This window comes from Macaca thibetana, chromosome 11, assembly GCF_024542745.1.
Source record: "Macaca thibetana thibetana isolate TM-01 chromosome 11, ASM2454274v1, whole genome shotgun sequence".
Taxonomy (NCBI): domain Eukaryota; kingdom Metazoa; phylum Chordata; class Mammalia; order Primates; family Cercopithecidae; genus Macaca; species Macaca thibetana.
Genome location: NC_065588.1, coordinates 13,778,167 through 13,801,505, shown reverse-complemented (window position 1 = coordinate 13,801,505; position 23,339 = coordinate 13,778,167). Strand labels below are relative to the sequence as shown.

The window sequence follows — 23,339 nt, the reverse complement described above, 5'->3', positions numbered from 1 at the left end:
GTCCATCATTCCAACTAATTCATATCTCCTCGAAACTTGATTCGGCAATGCAGTTTATCTTTCCTCCTATCTAGTTTTCTGCTGTCTGCAATTTTGTAAGCATGACTTCTATTTTGTTTTCCAAAATACTATCCAGGCCGCTTCTAAGAACAGAGTCCCCTGACATGACACTAGTGACTTTTTCTATGTTGGCAGTCATTCATTAAACAATCTATTGTTTTCCTTCTTGGGTACAGATTTTAAACTGCTTTCAAATCTATCAAAGTGTGCAATATCCATATTGTTCACAATAGTGTCTGAGAAACTCTGCCAAAATGTTATGTATGTAGCATTTTTTCCACAGATATAGTAAGTCTATTAGAAAAGAAAATGCAGCTAGTTTGTTGCAAAGTGTTCCTGATTAATCCATGTTAGCTCTTAATACCAACAACTTCCTTTTCCAAGTTGAACTAAGGATTCATGATGTAAAATAGTGAAGTTAACTGTATCAAGGTAGGCTAGACTCAACCTACAGACTTTGACTATCTAGGTGAGAAATTTGGGCACAATTCTGAGGACAGTGAGAGATTGTTGAAATTTTTGATTCAGGATTATATGACAAAATTGTGTTTTCTGGCAGCAGTGTCCACAATGGACTCTGGGGGGACCTTTAGTGAGATTTGAAATTTCCTGCAATAATCTCAGAATGGGCCGCTGGGCTATATTAGGCTAGGCTAGTAGCAATAAAGATAGAAGAGAATAAATTTGGATTTAAGAGAAAAAAAGTCAAAAGGGACTATTGAGGGAAGATGATAGGAAATAAATAAATAAATAAATAGATAGGTACTTTAGGGCTTCTCAACCTTTTACACATTATTGAAGGTGCAGAATATAAAACCAATTTGGCCACTGGGGTAAATAGGCCTGTTTGGGGATGGGGTACCAATGTCTGGGGCCCCCAGGACTAAGTCTCTCCTCTCCCAATTCCTACCTGCCCCAACTGGCAGAGGACAATAGTATCTCCACTGGCTGCAGAGCCATTTGGAAATTTCTGTTTTAGAAATAAGTAGTCTTAGTAATATGAGAAAAAATGTCTTGTACTAAAATCAGGATCAACAGTTCAGAGAAGTCTATATACATGAAGGAAAGCAAATGTTTCGTTCGGTGCATGATTCTGAACAAAGAAGCAAAACATCATTTATACCCTTGAAAGAAAACCAACCAGCATCAGTCAAACAGGGACTGTGTAGGTACCAAATAAGATTGCCCAAGCCACCAAGCCACTGCTTGGATTATAATGATGCAGTAACACAAGGGCAGGGGCTGTGCAGGCTACTGGACAAAGAAACCAAGAAGGAAGGAGTCTGGGTTTTGCATTAATTTGGAAATCCAAGCTGATTTGCTTGAAAATTTACGAAGTGCTACCAACTTGTTGCTTCTTATTGATTTCTGTAGTTAATAAATTAAGTAGTGCTGTAGTTCCTGGTGCCTCACCTGTTCTACTACTTTATATTGCTGCATGGAGGAAATCATAGATTGAGAAAATGTAGGTGCTTGCAATCCATAATTCCTTATGATAATTGAAGATGCTCAGTTATAGAAAATAAGCAAGTATTCCCTCTTTCTCCATTAAACTCAATGAGACAGAGACATCAAGAGCCCCCCAACAAAGCCATGTCGATTCCCTTATAAATAGGAATGAGTAGCTCTTCTGAAAAATAATGGAACCCATACATTTCTCAGGATGGTTGCCAGCAGGCCGCCATGTTCATGATTCAGGGGCACTGGCCTTTCACATTGGAGTCCATGTGGATGGTGCTCCCTGGTGTTGGGGCACTCAGCCTGTGTGGCCATAGGTGGTGGCTCACAGAGAGACATATCTGATTCATCCCAGGGCTTCCACCCAGCCCAGGAGGTGCACGTCTGCATTGACCCACGTTCATCCCCAGCCTAACTGTGCTCCCTTCCCAAACAGTGTTAGTATTCTTTAATCCCAATTTGTAATTTTATTCCAATTCAGATCCACCTAGCTCTCCCCACTGGATCTCTTCTACAGTCAAAGCACATCCTTTTGGCTCATTTGCTCCCATTGTTCTGTTGACCTTTCCACAGCTATCCGCTGCTCTCACCATCATGCTCCTTGTTACAGTTAGGTAGAAAAAACTGGCAGCCACACATAATGCAGGCAACTCCAGCATCCTCACAGCACTTACTACACAGTGCTGCAAGGTATTTGTTTACATATCTGACTCCACTCACTATGAGCTTCATGAAGGACAGAATGATGCTTCTTTGAGCCATGGGTCTTGGCAGGGTGCCAGCACATAGTAGGTTCTCATTTAATGTTTGGTAAGTGAGTGATAATTGAATGTATTGCCTTTCTTACATTTGGACACAGTAGTCTCATTTGGGGCATATGACTAGAGAGAAGAAAAAGTATTCCTCTCTCTAGTTTGTACAATGTTGGCACTTGTTGGTTTTTGTTCAACTGCTTCCTGGAATTACTCAGACAATACAGGGACAGGCTGTTATGTTGTGGCCAGAGGTTTCTGATTCTCGTGTTCATCCTTGTGCAGGTGGGGAAGTGGAAAGACAAGTCCCTGCAGATGAAGTACTATGTGTGGCCCCGAATGTGTCCAGAGACTGAAGAGCAGGAAGATGACCATCTGAGCATTGTGACCCTGGAGGAGGCACCATTTGTCATTGTGGAAAGTGTGGACCCTCTGAGTGGAACCTGCATGAGGAACACAGTCCCCTGCCAAAAACGCATAATCACTGAGTATGGCATCCTCTCAATGACTTTGGGTGGCATGGAAGAGTCAGCTTTGATGCACCTGTTAGCACTTGGCTGGCCTGAGACCTGAGGCATGAGAACTGGGCACTGTGTCTGATTTCTAGTTGTTTTTGATCTGTGGGATTACTGGCAGCCCTCTGGTCTAATGTCCCATTCTGTCCAGATGGTGACCTGGGAAAACGATGGCTAACTTCTTATGCTAAACTTTCTCTGGTCTTGCTTGGCCTCAATGATCAGGGCCTCAAGTTTATGGAGATTTAAGTTTACTTCTGGTTTTCAAATATGTTTTCTTGGGCCAACATGCCCCAAAATCTTGAGAGTTAGAACTATTTTTTGAAAAATATAAAACTAATCTATGCTTTTAAAAGTCAGGATAATGGTTCTCCTTGGTGTGAAGTGCCTAGAGTGGGAAACAAGAGGCCTCTTGGGTGCCGGTAACTTTTCTGTATCTGGATCTGGGTGCTGATTAAAAAGAGGAGTTCAGTCTGTGAAAATTCATTGAACTGAGGCCTTCAAATATGCACCCTTTTCTTATGTATTTTGTACTTCAAAGGAGAATTAAAATTAAGAGGAAACATATCTCCATGCGATGAGATAATGAGAATAGTGCAGGTCTGCTGTCTGTCTTATTTCTTCACTCGAGTCTAGTATAAATTGTGCTGAGCTGTGAAGGGGGTCTGCTTCGGGATTGGAGGTTTGTTAATGGCAAAGGGTAATAAATGTTGCCTTTTTGTACAAAGCCTTTTTGTTCGTTTGTTTTTGTTTCTTTAATTGGCTAGGAATAAAACAGATGAGGAGCCGGGTTACATCAAAAAATGCTGCAAGGGGTTCTGTATCGACATCCTTAAGAAAATTTCTAAATCTGTGAAGTTCACCTATGACCTTTACCTGGTTACCAATGGCAAGCATGGGAAGAAAATCAATGGAACCTGGAATGGTATGATTGGAGAGGTGAGTGTCCACAAGGGCTGTTTCCATTTTCATTTATTTTCCTTCTTTTAAATATATGTTTTAAACATGCTCACTTTATGCATTTCAGAAAATACAAAATGGCAAATAAGATGTATTGTTCCCACTATATAAAGAAAACCACAGCTAGGCTGTATTTTCCTCGTGGTGGTCCCTTGCCCTCTGAATGTTTTAATTGGAGGATTGCGTCTTTCTCTTAGGTGGTCATGAAGAGGGCCTACATGGCGGTGGGCTCACTCACCATCAATGAGGAACGATCGGAGGTGGTCGACTTCTCTGTGCCCTTCATAGAGACAGGCATCAGTGTCATGGTGTCACGCAGCAATGGGACTGTCTCACCTTCTGCCTTCTTAGGTAAATGATGGGTTTGCTGGTGGAAGGAAATGGACATACGGATGGGGAAGTGAAATAGGGAACAAAGAAGGAGCACATGGCCAGGCTCTTCCAGCTAGGAGGTGGTTTGCTAGGAGCTCAACTCAGTCAGGGACTTCACTTAGGGGACTTCAAAATTAATTACTCTCAAACATGAAAACTGATGAACACCCAGAAAAATAGGAAAGCATAATGCCGTCTAAGAAAGCAGTACTGGACTGGTCCTCAGAGGGCCTACTGTAGTCCCATTCCTGCCATTTAGTCAGCATGTGACCTTGAGCAAATTTGCTCTATCTGGGGACTCAGTTTCCTCATCCACAGGAGAAGTCATTTCAACCAGGCTGATCTCTGAGGCTGCTTCCTGCCATAATAATTTCTAATTCTGGATATCATTGAAATATCTATTTATTTTTAATTATCTGCAAGAATTGTGCTCAGTGCTACCAAAAAAGGTTTTTTGTTTCCACGCAAATTTTCTGAGGCTTTGCCAGATAGAGCTGATCTGATTCTTCCTCCCACCCCAGCGCACCCCTCCCCATACCATTCTCTCCAGCATCACTTAAATGTCAAAAATCTCAGATGTGATATAAGACTGGGTGAGATGAGGCCAAGATTTCAGTTAGATGAGGTCTTTTGTGAGCTCATACCCCATACTTTTTTCAGGGGCCATGGAATGAGGGGTTGGAAAACAAAACGTCACCTTGAAAACAGAACACTGGGCTAGCAGAAAGGAGACTGGGTTTGGCCTAAACAAGCCGTAAGCCCCCGGAGGAGTCACCATCTCTCTAAGGGACATCAACATTTTTTAAATGGGGCTATTATAGTAGACAGTGACTAACATTTCTTTAAGCTCTAACCATAGGGAATTAATTCAATTAATGCATTGCAAAGTGGAGTTATAGGCTCCATAGAATTTTTCTATAAATTACTCAAATTTCTTAGCTAATCTTCTTACTCACAGTGAAGCAAATTCCAGCCTTGCCAATTTTATGTGAAATGTGATTAGATAGTACACACTGTATGCAGTAATTCTCATAGCTGCTGTACGTATTTGCTTTTTTTTTTCCTGTGCAAGGATAATTGGAACATTAAGAGATATAAACGAAACCACATTCTAATTCTAACCTTGTCAGTACAGCACTACCTTAACTTCTGAACTGGCAGAGCCAGTGGTACATTAATATATCACTGGAATGGCATAGAAATGTCAGGCAGGGTGTGTTTATGTCTGTGTTCAGAGGAGGAGCAGTTAGTTATAGGGATAAGAGAAGCCAACATTTATTGAGCACCTACTATATAATGTGCCAGGCATCATTGTACACCCTTTGGTAATATTAACTCATAAAATGTTATTATACCCATTTTATAGCTTAGGAAACGGAATCTTAGACATATTAAGCCATTTTCCAGCAGTCTCTTAGCTGATAACTGGCAGCTCTAGGATTAAAATCCAGCTATTGTAGCCTTCAGAACCTGTGTTCTGGTACAAATAAGGCCTTTTCAGGGTTCAGCCCCTAACCCAGGAACCAGCATGGGGGACAAAGAGCAATGTAATAAAATGAAAAAACACAGACTTTTTGGCTCAGTTTGTAACTTGACCCTGCCACTTTCTGAGTATGAACTGGAAAGAACCTTGACCTCTCAGTCCTAGTTTACTCCTCCATAAAATAAATAAGGTAATCCCTAATGAAAGGGCCATTAGAAGGATTATATATACAGTATGTGGTAAAGTACTTTCTAAATTGTAAAGGCCGAAACAGACGATGTATTTTGTGTATAGAAAGTTTCCCTGGGCCTAATGGGAGGAAAAGACCATAGAGGTGATGCTTTTACTCAGTTATTCCCCAATCTTAGACAAAAGAGAAATCAGGGTAGAATTGCAATCAATTAGAGTCAAGTGTGCAGAGGTTTTCTCTGCACCTCTGGAGAGAGCCTTTGAATTGTACCTATTATGCTCGCATCTCTAGCTGCCATTAAAAGGTTTTGCATTTCACAGTTGGTGTGTTAAGCACTGGGGCTTTATCAAGATCTTTTTAAAATTGATTAAGTGACCAAGCTTTTACAATTCCTTTGGGAGTTCGATAATAAAGTAGGTTTCAGAGTAAGAAATATATTTTCTAATTTTCAGCCAATTTTTCCCCTTTTTAAACTTCATCTTTATTAATGATTTGGAAGATGGAGAAAACAGCATGTTAATTCACTTAGTTATGAGTTTACAATGTGCTGTGACAGCTAAAAAGGCCAGAACTATTTTGAGACACAATTGAGGGAGCATTGTATCATGGGACAGAATAGTGATTGTCCCTTTTTATAGGCCTTCACAGAGATGGCTTCTGGAATATAGTATCTAGTTTCGGGACACCTCCCAGCCAGAGAGATATTTAGCTCAACTGGAAAGCATTCAGCACACATGATTAAAGATATTAAGAAAGCATGTGTGGAACATTCTTGCTACCTTGCCCAGTCTTGTCCCATCAACCCTATCACTTGGTGACGGGGGATAGATTGTAGTTGGTTTGTGAATTATAGCTTAGGCATGTTCCCTTGTCACTTGTTAAATTCCCACCGTTGCAGATAATAATATTTAGCATGGAAGGATTCTTTTTTTTTTTTTTTTTTTTTTTGAGACGGAGTTTCGCTCTGTCGCCCAGGCTGGAGTGCAGTGACGCAATCTCCACTCACTGCAAGCTCCGCCTCTTGGGTTCATGCCATTCTCCTGCCTCAGCCTCCCGTGTGGCTGGGACTACAGGCACCCGCCACCGCGCCCGGCTAATTTTTGTATTTTTAGTAGAGACAGGGTTTCACCGTGTTAGTCAGGATGGTCTCGATCTCCTGACCTCGTGATCCGCCCATCTTGGCCTCCCAAAGTGCTGGGATTACAGGCGTGAGCCACCGCGCCCGGCCGGAAGGATTCTTTAACATTGACTTATATTCTCATATCCTAATGATGTCTGATAACATACGATACATAAAAGTAGGTTGAAAAAGTGAATCTAGGCTAGGAAGTTTAAGAGAAGTGATACAAGGAGGAAAGGGGAGCTGGTTATGTATTGTACATAATTATTCCTGAACAAATTCAACTCTAAAATAGTAGGTAGGTCTGTTGAGAATGACTGTATCTGCAAGGCTCAGAAGCATTGGGGAAGGCATTTCCAGGCCTCTATTACATGGTGTGGCCATATAGATGAGAACACAAATTGAGTCAGTCCAATACTCACCTCATAGCTAGTATTTCTTCCAATTGCACCATTTACTGAAATACCCAGATATTGGTCCAATATTGGCAGAAACTGCCTCTACAACCTAAAAGGCTCACAGGCATGAAGCTGTCCTTCTCATGTATTTGAAGGAAGATAGTCCTTGCCCTTTAAGGAAATGGTTCAGGTACAATCTAACGTAGGCCCTGGCTTCCTGAAGGCAGACAACACACTGTGGTTTGTTCCCCACCCCCTAAAATATGAAATGAATATGTGAATTAATTCGAAGTCTTTTGCTCTCTGTTTTAACCCTGAGCACTGCTTTTTTCCCTTCCCCAGAGCCATTCAGCGCTGACGTATGGGTGATGATGTTTGTGATGCTGCTCATCGTCTCAGCCGTGGCTGTCTTTGTCTTTGAGTACTTCAGCCCTGTGGGTTATAACAGGTGCCTCGCTGATGGCAGAGGTAAGGCCGGCTGGAACTGCTGCATTTCCCCAATTTTTTTCTCCTATTTTCAAATCTCTGGACTCTTCATTTGTTATCTGCATTTTCCCTAGCATATCCATTTCTGAAAAGGAACCCTGAGGTGAACATTTCTAGGTCACCATCTTGGTGTCTCTTTAGAAATACTCCAGTTAAGACGTTAGTTTGAATCTGTAGGTCTGCTTTATGCCTGGCCCCAAGCCTAGTTGCACTCCCAAGTTAAGGAGAGGAAAAACTGTTGGTAGATATGGGTATAGCATAAACATGTCATAGGAAACTATTTTGATAACCTTAGGCTGTGGGCAGTCTGTTGGAACAGATGTCGCTAGCAAGGCAGATTGTACACACATGTTAAGAACAAGAAGAAATGGAATGCCCCAGGGTATTTGCAGGTGGTTGTGGCTAGTAGAGTTCCCCAGTGCCAAAGGATCACAACTGAAGTACCAGATCTCCAAAGCATATGCTCCTGGCTTAACCCCCTTGTCAGAGAGTATAAAAGTTGGGTGTTGGAAATAAAATAAATGAGAAAGACCAATTCTCACTCATAGCTGTTATTGGGTATGGTCCAATTTCCTGGGTAGGTGGACCCAGAGATGTGAGGGCTGCCCATGTGTTTGAGGCATTTATGACAGTTTTTAAAAGTTCACATGATTTCTAAAGAGGGGCATGGGATCCTTGTAAATAACTCCTCTAAAACTTCCTGAGAACCCCAGGATTAAGAAATATTCTGCCTTCTCTGAGCCTTCTCCATTTCAGAAAGTGAGCTCTATCCTAGAATTATACCTCCAAAAGGAAAGATTCTTAATCCTGGCTACACATAAGAATGATCTATGGGGGTATCTAAAAGACACGGGTGCTTGGACCTCATTCACCAAGTCTAGGGTGGAGCTTAGACCACTGTATGTTTCAATATAGTGTTTCTCTATCTTAGTTGCATGTTAAAATAACCAGCCCCACCCTACACCAATTTAATAAGAATCTCTGAGGATAGGGTTTCAGGCAGCAGTATTTTATAAAATCTTCCTCATGCTTCTGTTGGATCCACAGTACAAGCTGTGAAACACCAATTTACTGAAGTATTTCCAAGTGTAGACCTACCTTTTAATTTGGTTTGTGTATTCTGAGATGGGAGTTGGGGTGTCTCCACTGCATGGTACAGTCAGGGGCCTTCCACCTGTGCTTCATCCAGAAGCCATGACCTAGATCCCAGCCTGTGTGGCATCAGTAAGAAGTGGAACATCTGGGAATCACGTGAGTATATACTTAGGTCGGCAATGTCAAGAACTAAAGTCAGTGTGCATTGCCTCTCTCCCCTGAAAAAATAACAGGAGCCAAAAATCCAGACTTGCAAAGAAAGCTCAGAGTGAGGGCTTACAATTACTCATTTTACCGAAGGCTGTTTGTCTTCACAGAGGAATTCAACATGGGACCACTTTAAATATCAAGTCTCCTTGGAGCATTTTACAATTTACAAAACTTTAATTTATAAACAACTTTTTAGTTACACATCTGTTGCATGAAATAAGGTCCACACGCACAGATGTGTGTGCACAGTTAGATATCAGGTTCAACGTGAGTTGTCCCTGATGATTTATTTGGCTGAGCAGATGCTATCAGGATCACAGATTACATCATAAGACCTGTGCAAATATGTTGTAAAACTGTGCAGGCAGATGTTCATTTCTGCAGTGGAGGGGCTACATGGAGATTCAGACAACAGGCAAGATTTTACCATCAGCGTAGAGATTGCGATGAGGTCACAATACATATATGGGCAGAAGCCCAAGCACTGTGTGTGCAAAGGTTGGGGGAGCGGGGGAAATCAAAGTCAAAAGCAGCTTCCTTTCTGCCCTTAGATGCATGTAGCCAGGCCAGAATTCTACGACTTCCCCTTTGGCCTTCCTGATATTCTTTTACACACAAGCTTCTACGGCAGGAAACCAGCTGGGAAGTGTTGGCATTGGAGTGGGGTCAGGTTTGTCTTTGAAATATTGAGTGCTAAGTGCTAGAAGCTAAAGAAAAATCAGGAAAAAGTGCATCCCAAGCCATCTAGCATCAGTGTAAACAGACTTGAAGAGGGTTTGTGAATGGTAGAACACAATCTTACACAATTCTTGGTGATGTTTTTGGAAGTTAAAATGCATTATTGGTAGATACAAATATAAAATTTAGGAAAAACTGACAGTTACGATTCAAGTGCGACCATAGTGACATAGGCAGCCTGTGTTATTCAGTTTTGATGTGACCTTGATAGGGTCTTGTATATGGGGCAGGTTGATGGCTCCTCCAGAGGGGAGTCATGACTGTTAATTCAAAAAAGACCATCCCACACACACCCCAGGCTTTTGGTTTTTCTTCTAAGGAACCCTCTGCAGCCCTCCTGAGAGTCCCTGGAAAAGAGAGATACACACTCTCAAATTTAAAAGCCATCTATAAAAGAGCTCGGTTTTAGTGGAAGAGTTTCCTGCTCTGAGCAGGGACTCACCCTGTGTATTTGTAGGTTTAAATAGAACCAGTCACAATGGCTTAACTTTCGTCCTTGTCTTTTTGTCGTGCCAGAGCCTGGTGGCCCCTCTTTCACCATCGGCAAAGCTATTTGGTTGCTCTGGGGTCTGGTGTTTAACAACTCCGTACCTGTGCAGAACCCAAAGGGGACCACCTCCAAGATCATGGTGTCAGTGTGGGCCTTCTTTGCTGTCATCTTCCTGGCCAGCTACACTGCCAACTTAGCTGCCTTCATGATCCAAGAGGAATATGTGGACCAGGTTTCTGGCTTGAGCGACAAAAAGGTAAGAGACTCATTTGAAATCTCCCATCTTTCCTTCAATCCTGTTCTCAGCCATACTCAAAGTTCTCATGTACCTGCTTGTCTTCTAAATTTTTGGAATTGACTGTTCTTTCTTATGTTTCCTTGTATTGGAACATGGGAGTAGAAGTCAGTTTCCCTGCTGAAATAACATGACTTCATGTTGGCCTCCTGATTCGTGAAAAGTTATCACTAGTACACCCTAGGCTGCAAATAAGGGGGTTGGTATGTTAGCAGCTTTCTGAGTGGATGGTACCTCCTGTTGGATGTGGTTGGGTGGCCTATCTGCACAGGGGCTGCCAGTGTGGGGTGTTATTAGACAGCCGCCGCTGTGTACCCACACTGAGGAGATGGGCGCATGATGGCCTCCTTTTCTTCCCAGTGGTGTTTGGCTGTGGGCTCTCCCTTTGTTCCACGGCACACTCATGTGTTCCTGGGGCTGAGCAGGAGGGTTGTTCGCATTGTGTCTTAAAGAGAAGTAACTGCTGTTTAACTGGATGATTTGGATGATTGCCCCTGAGTGGTGTTGATGAATGAGCTGCCCCCTCCTGTGGGCCTATGCAGTTGAGAGAGAAGGGAAAGCGTCTGCTGTTTTCCATCACTGCTGGATGAGGATGTACAAAATCCATTCTCAATACATCTGACCCTCCAGTCTGCCTGAAGCATCACATTTTCCACGGGAGATCTGTCTCCTGAAACTATGTAACCAGAACTAGGGATGGGAGCCACTTCCGTGGAGTGTCCCATAAAGCTTGTGGCCAAAATAATTTTGGAGACTTGCGCTTACAACAAATTTTCTACTCTATTTCCTTAAGATTTAGAAGATGTGACATTTTTCCACTCCCACCCCCACCCCCCCAGGATGAAGCCATGAGATACAGACAGATGTGTCTTCAGACCAAATAGTACTGTGCACATGGGTTAGATTTGCCCAACCTAAAACCCTACACACTTAAGCAAATGGTCTGAGAAGAATGAGAAGGAGGACATATTCTCTTCAGGGGCTCAGATTCTGATTTTTCCTTCTACATCTCTACTTATCAAGAACATTTAAAAGCATGTGGAGAAGATAAACAGTATCTTGAGAAAATGAATATATATATATATTTTTCTGAGTGCATGGTACCTCCTGTTGGATGTGGTTGGGTGGCCTATCTGCACAGGGCTGCCAGTGTGGGTTAGTAGAGGGCTGCCGCTGTGTACCCACACTGAGGAGATGGGCGCATGATGGCCCAAGGAATATATATATATTCCACTGTGTTTACCCCCTTTGTGTTATCTCTTTCTCTGATTTGTCTTCCTTTTTGCTTTTTATTCCTTATTTTTAAAAAAAATCTCTCTCTTGGACTTTTTTATTTGGAAGCTTTTATTTACTTCTCTCATCTCAAGATTTATGATACATTTATTTATATATTCATCCATTTATTAATCCGTTTTTAAACCTGTCTCTGTTTCTTCATCAACATCTTTCATCATGACCCTAACTAAAATTTGAGTTAGATACCTCCTTTCACCCCCCTTTGCAGCCACTACCATAATTACCTTTTGGTGACTATTTCTGGAACCTGGACAGTAGTTGGGCTGACAACAACCACAGGGCTCATTACTTGGATGTGGCTTAGGGTAAGGTGGACCACGCCCACCTCCTATTGTTTGGATGTCTGATCCCTTTAAATCTCATGTCGAAACTTGATCCCCAGTGTTGAAGGTGGGGCCTAATGGGCAGTGTTTGGGTCATGGGGTGGATCTCCCATGAACAGATTAGTGCCTTCCTTGGGAGGGGCGGGACTGAGTGAGTTCCTGCTTTGTTAGTTTCCATGAGAATTGCCCCAAAAGCTGATTGTTAAAAAGAGCCTGGCACCTCCCCTCTCGCTTGCTTCCTCTCTTGCCATATGATCTCTGCACATGCTGGCTCCCCTGCCCCTTCCACCATGAGTGGAAGCAGCCTGATGATGTCACCAGATGCCCAAACTTGAACTTTTCCAGATATCAGAATTGTAAGCCAACTGAACCTTTTTTTTTCTTTATAAATTACCTAGTCTCAGGTATTCCTCTATGGCAACACAAAATGCACTAAGGCACCACCCTAAAACATGGATGTTGCAGAAACTTGATGGGCCATGTCCCATGTGTAGACTTGTCAGAAGTATGGCAGACCATGTCTTCACATGCGGCTGTGGCAGAGATGTAGTAGACTGTGTACCCACACAGAGTATAGCAGGGCCATGTCACCATGATTGACATGGCAGGGCAGGGGTGTAGTGTATCATGTCCTGTGCATGGTTATAGCACTGTATGGTGAGATCATGTCACTATGCATCAATATGGCAGAGATGAGGTAGGTCACAGATCTTCCTAAGGGTCTGGGCTGTTAAGTGGAGGATCTCCATGGGTATCAAAATGTTTCCTTCCAGTGTCTCAAAAATTACTTGGTATACTGCACTTATCTTTCTCTTACCCTCATGGGCCATGCAGTAATAACTGAATGCCTTTCTGTTTGAACTGAGCGTAACTGAGACACGGAGGAAGATAGTTTTCTTTTCCACGATCTTGAAATAAGTATTATATCTAGGCTTCTTAAAGCAGATAGGATATGCACGTCTGCCCTCCATACCATGTTGATTATGTTCTAAAAAGTTGGAGCCCATCAGTTTGTTTTATAGAATGAAGGCAGTTTTTTTGTGTGTGTGTGTGTGTGTGTGTGTGTGTGTGTGTGTGTGTGTGTGTGAGAGAGAGAGAGAGAGAGAGAGAGAAAGAGAGAGAGAGAGAGACTTTCAAGACCTTTGAAATAATTTCCACTGTGACACCAGCTCTGTAGTCTCATTGGCCAATTCTTGGGTTCCTGCATCTGATATCCTGGGTATCCACAATTCTTCATCTTTTTCAACTATACCTCTATCTGTGCATCTGCCTAGGAGGCTTTTTTCCCCACTTTTTCATTCATCGAACTTCTACTGAAGCTTCAAAACCTAGATTAGAGATCCCTTTATTTGTGGAGCTTTCCCTAGCTCATCTGGGAAATTAGTCATTCCATGCCCTATTACGGCAACTATTCAAATCTTTATTATAACACGTATCTTCCACATTCTGTTGCAATAATCTATAGGCCTATACCTGACCACCTATTCCTCTATCTGACCGTGAATTCCACAAAGTCAATGACCGTAAGTTGGTCATCATTAAGACAAAAAAAAAAAAGACTGTGGGGAGAGAGGAAGAGAGGCTGTATTTACTTAAGAACCCCTGGTGAAAACAGTGGACCCAGCATCACAGGCAAAGAAAGCAATGAGTCAGCAAGTACCCCTTAACAGCTGTTTAATTTGTAAATGGTTATCTGATACATTTCAGAACTTTGCAGATGACAAAACAGTAAAGTGGAAGTACCCTACCAGAATCTGTCAACATGACTTACATAATTATAGAAAATACTTAAGTAACTAATGACTGCATATCAGTGTCAGACAGTTACATAAATCAGAAAGAGTTTCCTGAAAGTATACTTAAAACGTTAAAATTCTTATAGTCTTACTTCAAAACACCTAAAGAAAACAAATTCATAGGACAGGGTATGGTAATGTGTGAGGGGAAGTATATTCTGTGAATTTAGGAAAAGAATAAAGACATTCAAACAATAATGTTGAGAAAAGAAATGAGGTGATTTTGAAGATTATTTTCCAATGTGATTAGATTTTCATCAAGGAAGTAACATTTAAAATGGAGAAGGGTTCCTAAACTTGTTTTGACTATTACAGGTGATATATCTTCCATATAACTCAGATCAAATGATAAATATCTTGGAGTGATAATGGAAAGATATTTGTAGCCATTCAATTTATAGCTTTTTAAAGAATTATCTTCAGCTTTTTTTGCAGAAAAAAAAAATGTACTCAGATTTCATTTATGTTAAGGTAGAAAACCAGAGTTAAATTTCCATGAAAACCTATTTTTGTGCTCCTTTATACTGGAAGGCTTCCATTTTGCGGTAGCACATTACAGTGAATTCAGAATTGTTCCACTACATGCTGTACCTAAATATGGGTGCAAGTTCTAACGTTCAGCAGCCCGACTGTACATTCCATCAGCTCCCCCAGTGGGAGGAGGGTGTAAGGGAGCTAGTGACATCTTTCTTCTCTTAACAAAGAGCCCACAATACATTCTCATATTTCTCACCCATCCAGATGGATTTCTCATTTTGCAGTCTGCCAACCATAGTATGAAGGAAAAAGAGCTTGGCCAGTGAGGGAGGGGGACGTATTTGCTGGGCACTAGGTACATTTTGTATGCTCTGTGTATGCTATTTGGATAATCTTCATACAGGTATGATTATTCTCATTTTACAAATAGGAACACCGAGACTCTGGAAAACTAGTAACTTCCCCAAAGTTATACATTATCAAGTGACAGAGCCAAAATTTGAGTTCCTGTGTATTTGGCTCTAACATCACTCTGCCAGGGTGTTTCTCTTGTAGCTAATCTCAGGGAAAGCTGTGACATAGATAAGGATTGGTATTGACACCCCTGCCCCCACTTTCTTATTTAATTCCCTATCCTTTAATGTAATGCCTTGATTCCACTTAACAGAGCACATTACCACCACCACTACTATTACTACTAATAATAATGATTATCATTGTCACTATTATTAATAATAATAATATAACTTCAATGATAACACCCCAGCTAAGATTTTTTTTCAGCTCTTACAAGCCAGGCATCATGCCAAATATATTTCATAGATTATCTTATGTAATGGTGCTATTAATATCTTTATTTGTAGATGAGGCAACTGAAGCTTGGAGAGGTTAAGTAATTTGCCCTTATGGTGTTCTTGGCTCACTATAGCCCCTGAACAGTGTGCCGCCCTGTTTAGACACTGATGCTATTTGATGCTTTTTCCAGTTATTCACTTTTCTTCCTACCTTCCCATCTACCTTATCAAAGCCTAACAAGTTAGATCCTTTCCCCCTACTAACATGTAGCTATCTAATTAATTGAGCCATAATAATTAGATAGTATTGTAACATTTGCACTTTATTTAATAAGCCTTTTAGAGATATTATTTTAAATAGAGAATAATGGTGATTTCCAGTACTTGGGCAGGCTAATGGCCCTCAAATTGACTTTAGCCTGTGCATAGAGTGACCCTTAGCTTTAAGCCACTGTTGGATGGTGGAGAACGGTGCCACCAGGAGTGAGAAGGGATAGTTATGGGGTCAGTGAGGTCTGGAGTCAGAATGAAGCCCACAGGGAGGTGAAAGCTGCTAAAGTCACAGAAGGTTGCCGTTTGACCATTGGGCTCTCAAGGGTATCTGGCTGCAAATGATTTCACACATTCCTACCATCATTGTGACACCTGCCTGAAATATATTTTGCAGCTCTTTTCCTCAAGGAATTAGAGGAGCTTTATTAACTTTCAAATGTCAAAAAGGTGCTCATCTGCTTACTGAGGGTAGCTGTCTTTGCCTGCCACACTGGAGGTACAATCAGGATGGCCACGTAACACCCAAATGAGGACCCCATGGCTTTCTAAATAATGAGTCTTCTGGGTTTCCAAGAAGTCCCATGGAGGTCTGGAAGTCACTTCATATTCTTTTGGGATATAGGAAGGGCATGACTTTTAAATCAGCATGCAGGCAAATAAATAAATATGCATTCTGGAACAAGCTCAGCCTAGTGATAAGCAACTTTACTCCACAACTACCCTGAAATGTTGAGTGGTTGTGGAGCATGTGTGAGGAAATGGGGCCACGCTTTCCACTGCGACAAATTTATTTTCCTGCCCTATTAACTGGAAGCCAGCAGGAGACAGCCAACCTCAAGCCTGATCTGTCACACCCTTTTCCTGGCCCAGATCATCTCGCTCAGACCACGGAATACTGGGCTAAAAATAGCTTAATTGAGAAAGTAGCAGTCATGACCAACTAGCAAGGGAGCTAGTAATGAGGGCCTGGGTTGGACCTCTAGGTAGCTGAGCAAACTGTAAGGGTATGATTCATGCAAGGAAGTCCTCTGGGCCTGTCAGGCAACTATTCCTCTTAGAGCCACTGATCAAGAGCAGGTCTGGAAAATGTAAAACTCCCCAAATCCTGGGAGTGTCTGATGTACAGAATGCGCATGAGAGGGGGAAGGATACCTGCGTTTCGTTTTGTTCTCTTAATTGGCAGAGTCAGTCTGACTCTTTCCATGGACTGCTGTCCCAAGCAATGAGACTCCTTCATTCCTGCCAGGGTGACCTCCATCCAAATGGGTCCAGAACAGACCCCTGGGTCTTGGATAGCCCCAGGTCTGTCCATCAGGGTTGGCTACCCTCACTTCTTCTCTGGCTTTATTTAAGAATGGGTCTGCTCTGTCCCCCAGCAGGTTCCCCCAAGCCCTAATTCCTCAATCCATCTTGACTGAGACAAGAGATCCCTAACTTCAGTTCAACATCCTGTGACCTAGTAGTGGTCACCCTCCAAGTCCTCCTGGGGGGCAGATGACCCAGAGTTGATGACTGGGTTCCTAGCAGGGCTTCACAGTTGACTTTTACTCCTTCCTCTTTTGTGGTCCCCTTCCCGTTGAAAGACCCTCTTCCCCTTGAACGACCACCTGCTTCTTGCCTTCCCATGACCTCTAACACTGTATTCCTCACCTCTAAGCTCTGCGACCTTGTTGGGGCCTGAAGTGGGTTGAATTGTATCCTCCCAAAGATATAGCCACATCCCCACCCCTAGAACCTACAAACGTTGACCTTGTTTGGGAAAAAAAAAAAAAAAAAAAAAAAAAAAAACTTTGCAAATGTAATTAAGTTAAAGATCTCAAGATGAGATCATCCCGGAGTATCCAGGTGGACACTAAATCCAAAGACAATTGTTCTTGTAAGGAAAAGGCAGCCACAGTTTTGACCCAGAAGGGGAGAAAACACATAGATGAGAAGACCATGTGAAGATGGAAGCAGACACTGGAGTGATGCAGCCACAGGAACACATGGAGCCACCAGAAGTCGAAAGAGGCAGATATGGATTCTCCCCTAGAACCTTTGGAAGAAGCACAGCCCAGCTAACACCTTGTTTTGGAACTTCTGGCCTTCAGAACTATGTGAGAATAAGTTTCTGTTTGTGGCTATTTTTTATGGCTGCCACAGGGACCTAATACAAGGCCTTCACGACTTCTTCTGTAATCTGCACTTTGAGCTCATTGCATCCTTTAGACTTCAGTGCTTCTCCTCTTTGTCCCAATCTGCATTGTCAGTCTCCCAGCCCCATCCTTTCAAAGTGTGTATTTCTTACAGTGGGATCAGGTTCAGTTCCCCTCTCCTTTACCTAGAAGAATGGATCCAGTTTGCACTGAAGCTTTGCAGAGACATGCTTTATAGGCAGAGTCTTCTCCTTGCTGGTTAATTTCAGGGAAACAATACAAAACCTGAGTGTCAGTGTGCTCCTTTTTGCTGTGTCCTTGAGCTGGATTAATGTCAGTTTCTCACAATACGTACTATACTGCTTATGTGCACACTTCCCCACTACCTTCTACTAGGCCTTTTAGTAGTGATACCCTTATCAAAGGGAATTGAGGACATGTCTCCATAAGATGTATCATTTTCACAATTCCTTTGTGCAGAAAAACACTAATGCACTCTTCTCATATTCTAGACTGTGCCATGTTGTTTAAATCACAGAACTGGAAGAAACTTTATTTGATCAACAGGCACAGGGAACTCTTTTCTCATCAAAAGCAAATAGGCCTCCTCTCTCTTCTTGTAGCCTTATCCTCCCTGTTACACAAGAATGCACGTGCACACACGCGTGCGCGCGCGCGCGCAAACACACACACACACACACACACAGCCCTACCCTCCAAGACTACATAAAGGTACCAAGATAACCGGGTAAATAGTAACTTAGCACTCACAAAGCTGCACAAGGAACACACGTTTCCCATGTGCATAGAAGGTTTACTAAATGGATATCAGAAAGTTTGTCTTTCTTAGCTGGGTAAAGAATCTGGCTTTCTGTTATTCTGCTATTAGTAGACTCATCTTTTTGTGAAACACAAAAATGAAATGAAATGAAGGAAGGAGAAGGAAGCAGACAGATGGAGAGAGTATGAGGGGAAAGAGGAAGGAAGGAAGGGAGGGAGGGAGGGAGGTAGTCAGAAGCCAACACTGTCCTAGATCTGCTCTGTATTGCCCTTCTTAGAAAGGTATCCCTATGCAAGATATTAGAGGACCAGAGGCTTCCTGAAACTACAATGTTTTTAATGCAACTATGCAAACTAGCATGAGTATGAATTCACAGTTTTCTCACCTGCATTGAATTGAACTAGGCCCAAAATTAAAGCCAGAAATAGGCAACAAACAATTTTAATTAACAAAAATCAAAGTACATAGCATGGGATGTTGTCCTTTCAGATTTGGATGTTCTGGATGTGGGAGAGCCTAGTGAGCATTTCTTTTAACTGTTGGAATCATTGAATTTGTCTGTGGCTTCCCTATGGGACCTCTCCCAGTCAGGTTGACTCTCCCAGGGAGGAGCAAGTGGCTCTGAGGATTCCCACCAAATTTCAAATCTACTTACAGCCAAGTCTCTGTTTCTATAGGAGAGCTATTCTATTTAGCTAACTGTTGAAGGCAGTTGCTTTATTCCAAAGTTTATTTACATAAAAGGAGAGTTTCCCAACATTCTTTTCTGATTAAAAACAAAAAGACAATCAATGTTTTAATACGGGGAGGGCTAATCTTTTATAAGTTCACTAAATCGTGGGTTGTGGGTTGAGAATTTATTAAGAATTAATGTTTCACTTCTGAATAAATTCGAGTCCTTTGAGACAAATTAATGCCGCATGGAAATTTAGATGTGGCCAAAAGCATCAAACCTAGAATGAGTCAGGTTTTAAAAATGTCAGAATTACATTCACAATGAAAATTGTGGCCAGGGCTGCTCTGGGCTTCTGTGTTTCAGCCTTGTTGCCTCCAGCTGTAATGGTGGCAAGAGTGGAAAAGGTGTGCAGCCTGCTATATTTCTGGAACCTTTTGGCCTAACTGGGCATATGCTAGGGCTGATGGGGGTCTGAGATTCCCTGAGGCTAAGCAAGCCCAACCATTTAGTTTACTATTCCACATCGAGATTTCCTGTCCAGCATGGGTCAGAGAGAGCCATTTAAAGACCAAGTGACTGACACTCTGAAAACACTATAGTCTCGGATGTTTCCTCTCCTATTTTACTCCAGTGCCATTCAGGTGATGGCTTTGATCGAGAGCATCAGGAGCATTGGCTTCAGGCCAACATGATCCCGAGAATGGCCAGAGTGGAGAGAAGAAAATGAGCAGGGAAGCCGACTCCCTCAGTGCGGAGCAGCTTGGATTGTCAGCCGTCACTCCAGGAGGAAGTCAGGAGGAGGAGGCTCAAGGCCTCAGGTCTTCACTTTAAAAAGTACATGGCTAGTCAGTATGAGAAGTTGTTTCTGTTTGGGGTGCACAGGGAGGAGTAGCTGCCAGGGAAGCGGTGGGGTAGAATAGTGTGTTGATATCAAAATTTTTTGGAGAACCCTTTCAAACCAAGTAGGACTCTGTGCAACTGGCTGGAAATAAAAGTACAGGTGCCAAAAGCTCCCACCTGTGTGGTACTACTCTGCCAAGGAGGTAGCCAGGAAATCAAAAGTAAGAAAAGGATTGTGAGAGAAATCTACTTTGGGGTGGTGGTGGGGGGGGTGGGATAGCTACTGGAGGGCTGTGAATTCTTTTTTCTGTACTTTTTACCTACTGAAGCTGCTTTGAGGCGTTCATCTAGAGAGCTTGATATCCAGCCCCTGCAGTTACAATGGAGAAGGGCTGGCATTTGACCCATACCTGAGAAGACTGAAGGTAACAGGTCTTGGTGAGAGCTGGTCCCTGGTTGGTGGGCCATACTCCCCTCAACGGCCAGATAGATCTGTTTCTCAAGACCAGATGAGGCCATATGGGAAGGAGGGAATCAGTCTGGGCCTGAGGTCGCAGGAGGTGCTTTTCAAGGCTCCCTGCCCAAAGGGCTTTCTTCCCAAGATAAGGCAACTGCAACAGAAAGAGTCAGGAGGGGTGCTGTCCAATGGAGAAGCTGGAGAGACTGATGTAAATGACCAGCTGCACTGAGGTTGGTCCAATGTTTTCCCTGAGAGCGTCTCTGGGGAACCCAGAACTTGCCTGGCAAGGAAGACATCTGCCATGCCTAGGGAGTGGCAATGCCAGACCACTGCAGTGCCAGCCAAGGAAGTGCTTTCCTGCCTCTACAGCTCCTCCTTTCCCTGCCATCACCACCTTCCACCCCACCCTAGAGTGGGAGGAGAACAACTAGAATGAATGCAGGATCTGTAAGAGCTGGCATCACATTGAGTTTTAATTCTTAGCTAGATGATAGCCACTGGGATTCCTGGGGCCAAACCTGCCTATTTCTCTCTGCCTTTATTATTGAACTGTGTAATGAACATATATTATGTGCCAAGCCTACTATTAAACTCTTCACATATGGTTCTCTTGTTACCGATGGAGGGTCTTGACCAGAAGTTGTCCAGGTCCTTGGTATTTTGAACAAAGAATTGAACAAAGCACACAAACAAAGTAACTGAGTAATGAAACACAGGAACAAAGCAGCAAAAGCAGGAATTTATGAAAGTGAGAAAGCACTCCATGGGGTGGGAGTGGGCCCGAGCAAGTGGCTCAAGGGCCTGGTTACAAAGTTTTCTGGGTTTAAAGAACCCCATTCGAGGTTCCTATTGGCTACCCCTTATCTGGATGAAGGATTTGGTCTGTGGCTAATTAAAGGCTGAGGTGAACTGGTATCCTATGCAGAAAAAGGGATGGTGCCTGCTTGGCCCACGGCCAATCCAAGGCACTCTCCCTTTTCCATCTGAGACTTGGTGGAAGGAGGAGGTTGGTAGGCAGAATAGCCTTTGATCCTTTGCTACTGGGAATGGGAGATAGGGTTTTTCCTTTCGGTTTAGCTTCAGGAAGTTTGCATTAATTGGCCTTAGGTTCCCTGCCCCCAGGCCCAGGTTTTTTCTTTTTGATCCAGCTTTGGGAAGTCAATGCAAATTGACCTTAGATTCCCTGCCCCAAGACCTTGGTGTTTTTACTTCATTCAGCAGGAGTTGGCCTTAAGTTCCCTTCCTCCAGACCCTATTCTCCTGCCTCACTACTTTTAATCTTTATGCCCACCCTTTGAGATCACCAATATTAACATCATTTTACAGATGAGGAGAGTCATCTAAGGATTAAGCAAATTCGCCTAAGTCACACAACTAGAAAATGAGGGTTCCAGGATTTGATCCAGAGAGCTGACCCCACAGCCTGCATCTGCCCCTGTGATACTGCACTACCAGAGCCCTGTGTCTTCTTTGTGTGGACACAGGAAAGCAGGACATGCTTCTGGAGGCTTTGGCCTGAGACAACAGAATCCAGTAAAGCCCCTGTCCTGGGGACCTTCTCTGGCCTGGCTTCTTGGATTCTCAAAGGAGAGATTATGGGGCTCTGGCCAGAGACCACTCATTATCCAGCTGTGAGTGCACAGGAACCTTGAAGAGACCTTGTTCATTCTAACCAAAAGTATTTCCAGTGAAGTTTCTTTTCTTCATTTGTGCACATACAGCCCCTTGCACCTTTAAGAACCACTTATTTAATGAGAGTTGACTGGATGAAAGAATCAAAGAGACATCAAATATTGGGTGCCATGTTTTCTCTCTGCTAGGCAGTAACCAGTGTGTTTACTTAATCCAGCTACAAAGGAAAAGATCCCACTCTCAGCAACCTTCCCTTTATGAGAAAAGTAAAAAAGGTAGAGAGGGAAGAAATGGAGTGGAGGGAAGGACACCCTACTTCATCCCTTCATCCTCATCTCAGAAGGGAACTAGCTTATAGCTTAAGGCTATAAACCACCTTGATATTAAATTTTCTAAATGCTTAATTCTGTGAAACTCCTCTACACATCTCCCAGCTTATCACTAGCACCACAGTTTTCTGAGTAAAGTATTAGCCAGCTGTGTTTCTTGCAAGAACTGATTGCCAACAGACCCTGAGACAGCTGGGACTCCACCTTTTTTGGACTGGGTACAAAAGAGATGTTGAGCTAGGTGTTATCCTGGTACTGAAGAAAGAATACTGTGATTTCTAATGATGTCTCCGAGTGGCCTCAAATACAAATTGAACAAGATGGCTAACAGCATTGTGTCATGAAGGACTCTGCAGCTGAGGACCTCTGGGGTTCAGGAACCTCTGGGAAGTGAGCCTTTTTTGTTTTGTTTTGTTTTGCTTACAGAAAAAATAAAATGCACTTGAACACACAAGGTTATTAACTCACGTGCCTTTACATGACACACCCACCCATCCCTGCAAACACACCAGCACACACACCACATAGGGTGCAGATGTGGTTTTGACTTGGAGCACTGAGCAATTTTCTGCTTTTCTTTTTATCCTTTTAAAAGTGCACCAAATTAATTGTGGCCAATTACCTATAAATCCCTTTCTCTCTGCCTGAACAGGCAAGAGGTGCTCTCACCTGCTTCGTTATGCAAATTGTATTCAAATACTGAAGAACAATGCAGCCTTCAGCACTGCAATGATTCCAGGTTGCTAATGAGGAGAGGCTGCTGCTAGAGGAGGAGTTTTAACCCTCTGATGCTGATACAAGAAGGCTGAGAAGGCATCAAGAGGAGATGGAGGCAGAGTCAAAGTCAATGCCAGTTCTCAGCACCAGACAGGGTACTCCCAGAGCACCATTACCTGGTGCAACTT

General features: G+C 42.9%; 1 protein-coding gene across 1 annotated transcript in view; it reads left to right on the top strand.

Moving 5' to 3' along the window:
• The window catches only part of GRIN2B (glutamate ionotropic receptor NMDA type subunit 2B), a 421,309-nt gene that overhangs the window by 362,603 nt on the left and 35,367 nt on the right, over positions 1-23,339 (top strand). The window contains exons 7-11 of the mRNA XM_050748224.1: positions 2,556-2,758; positions 3,553-3,724; positions 3,943-4,096; positions 7,651-7,776; positions 10,354-10,583. Coding sequence (XP_050604181.1) covers positions 2,556-2,758; positions 3,553-3,724; positions 3,943-4,096; positions 7,651-7,776; positions 10,354-10,583 — 885 coding nt within the window. The remainder of the gene's footprint in view (positions 1-2,555; positions 2,759-3,552; positions 3,725-3,942; positions 4,097-7,650; positions 7,777-10,353; positions 10,584-23,339) is intronic.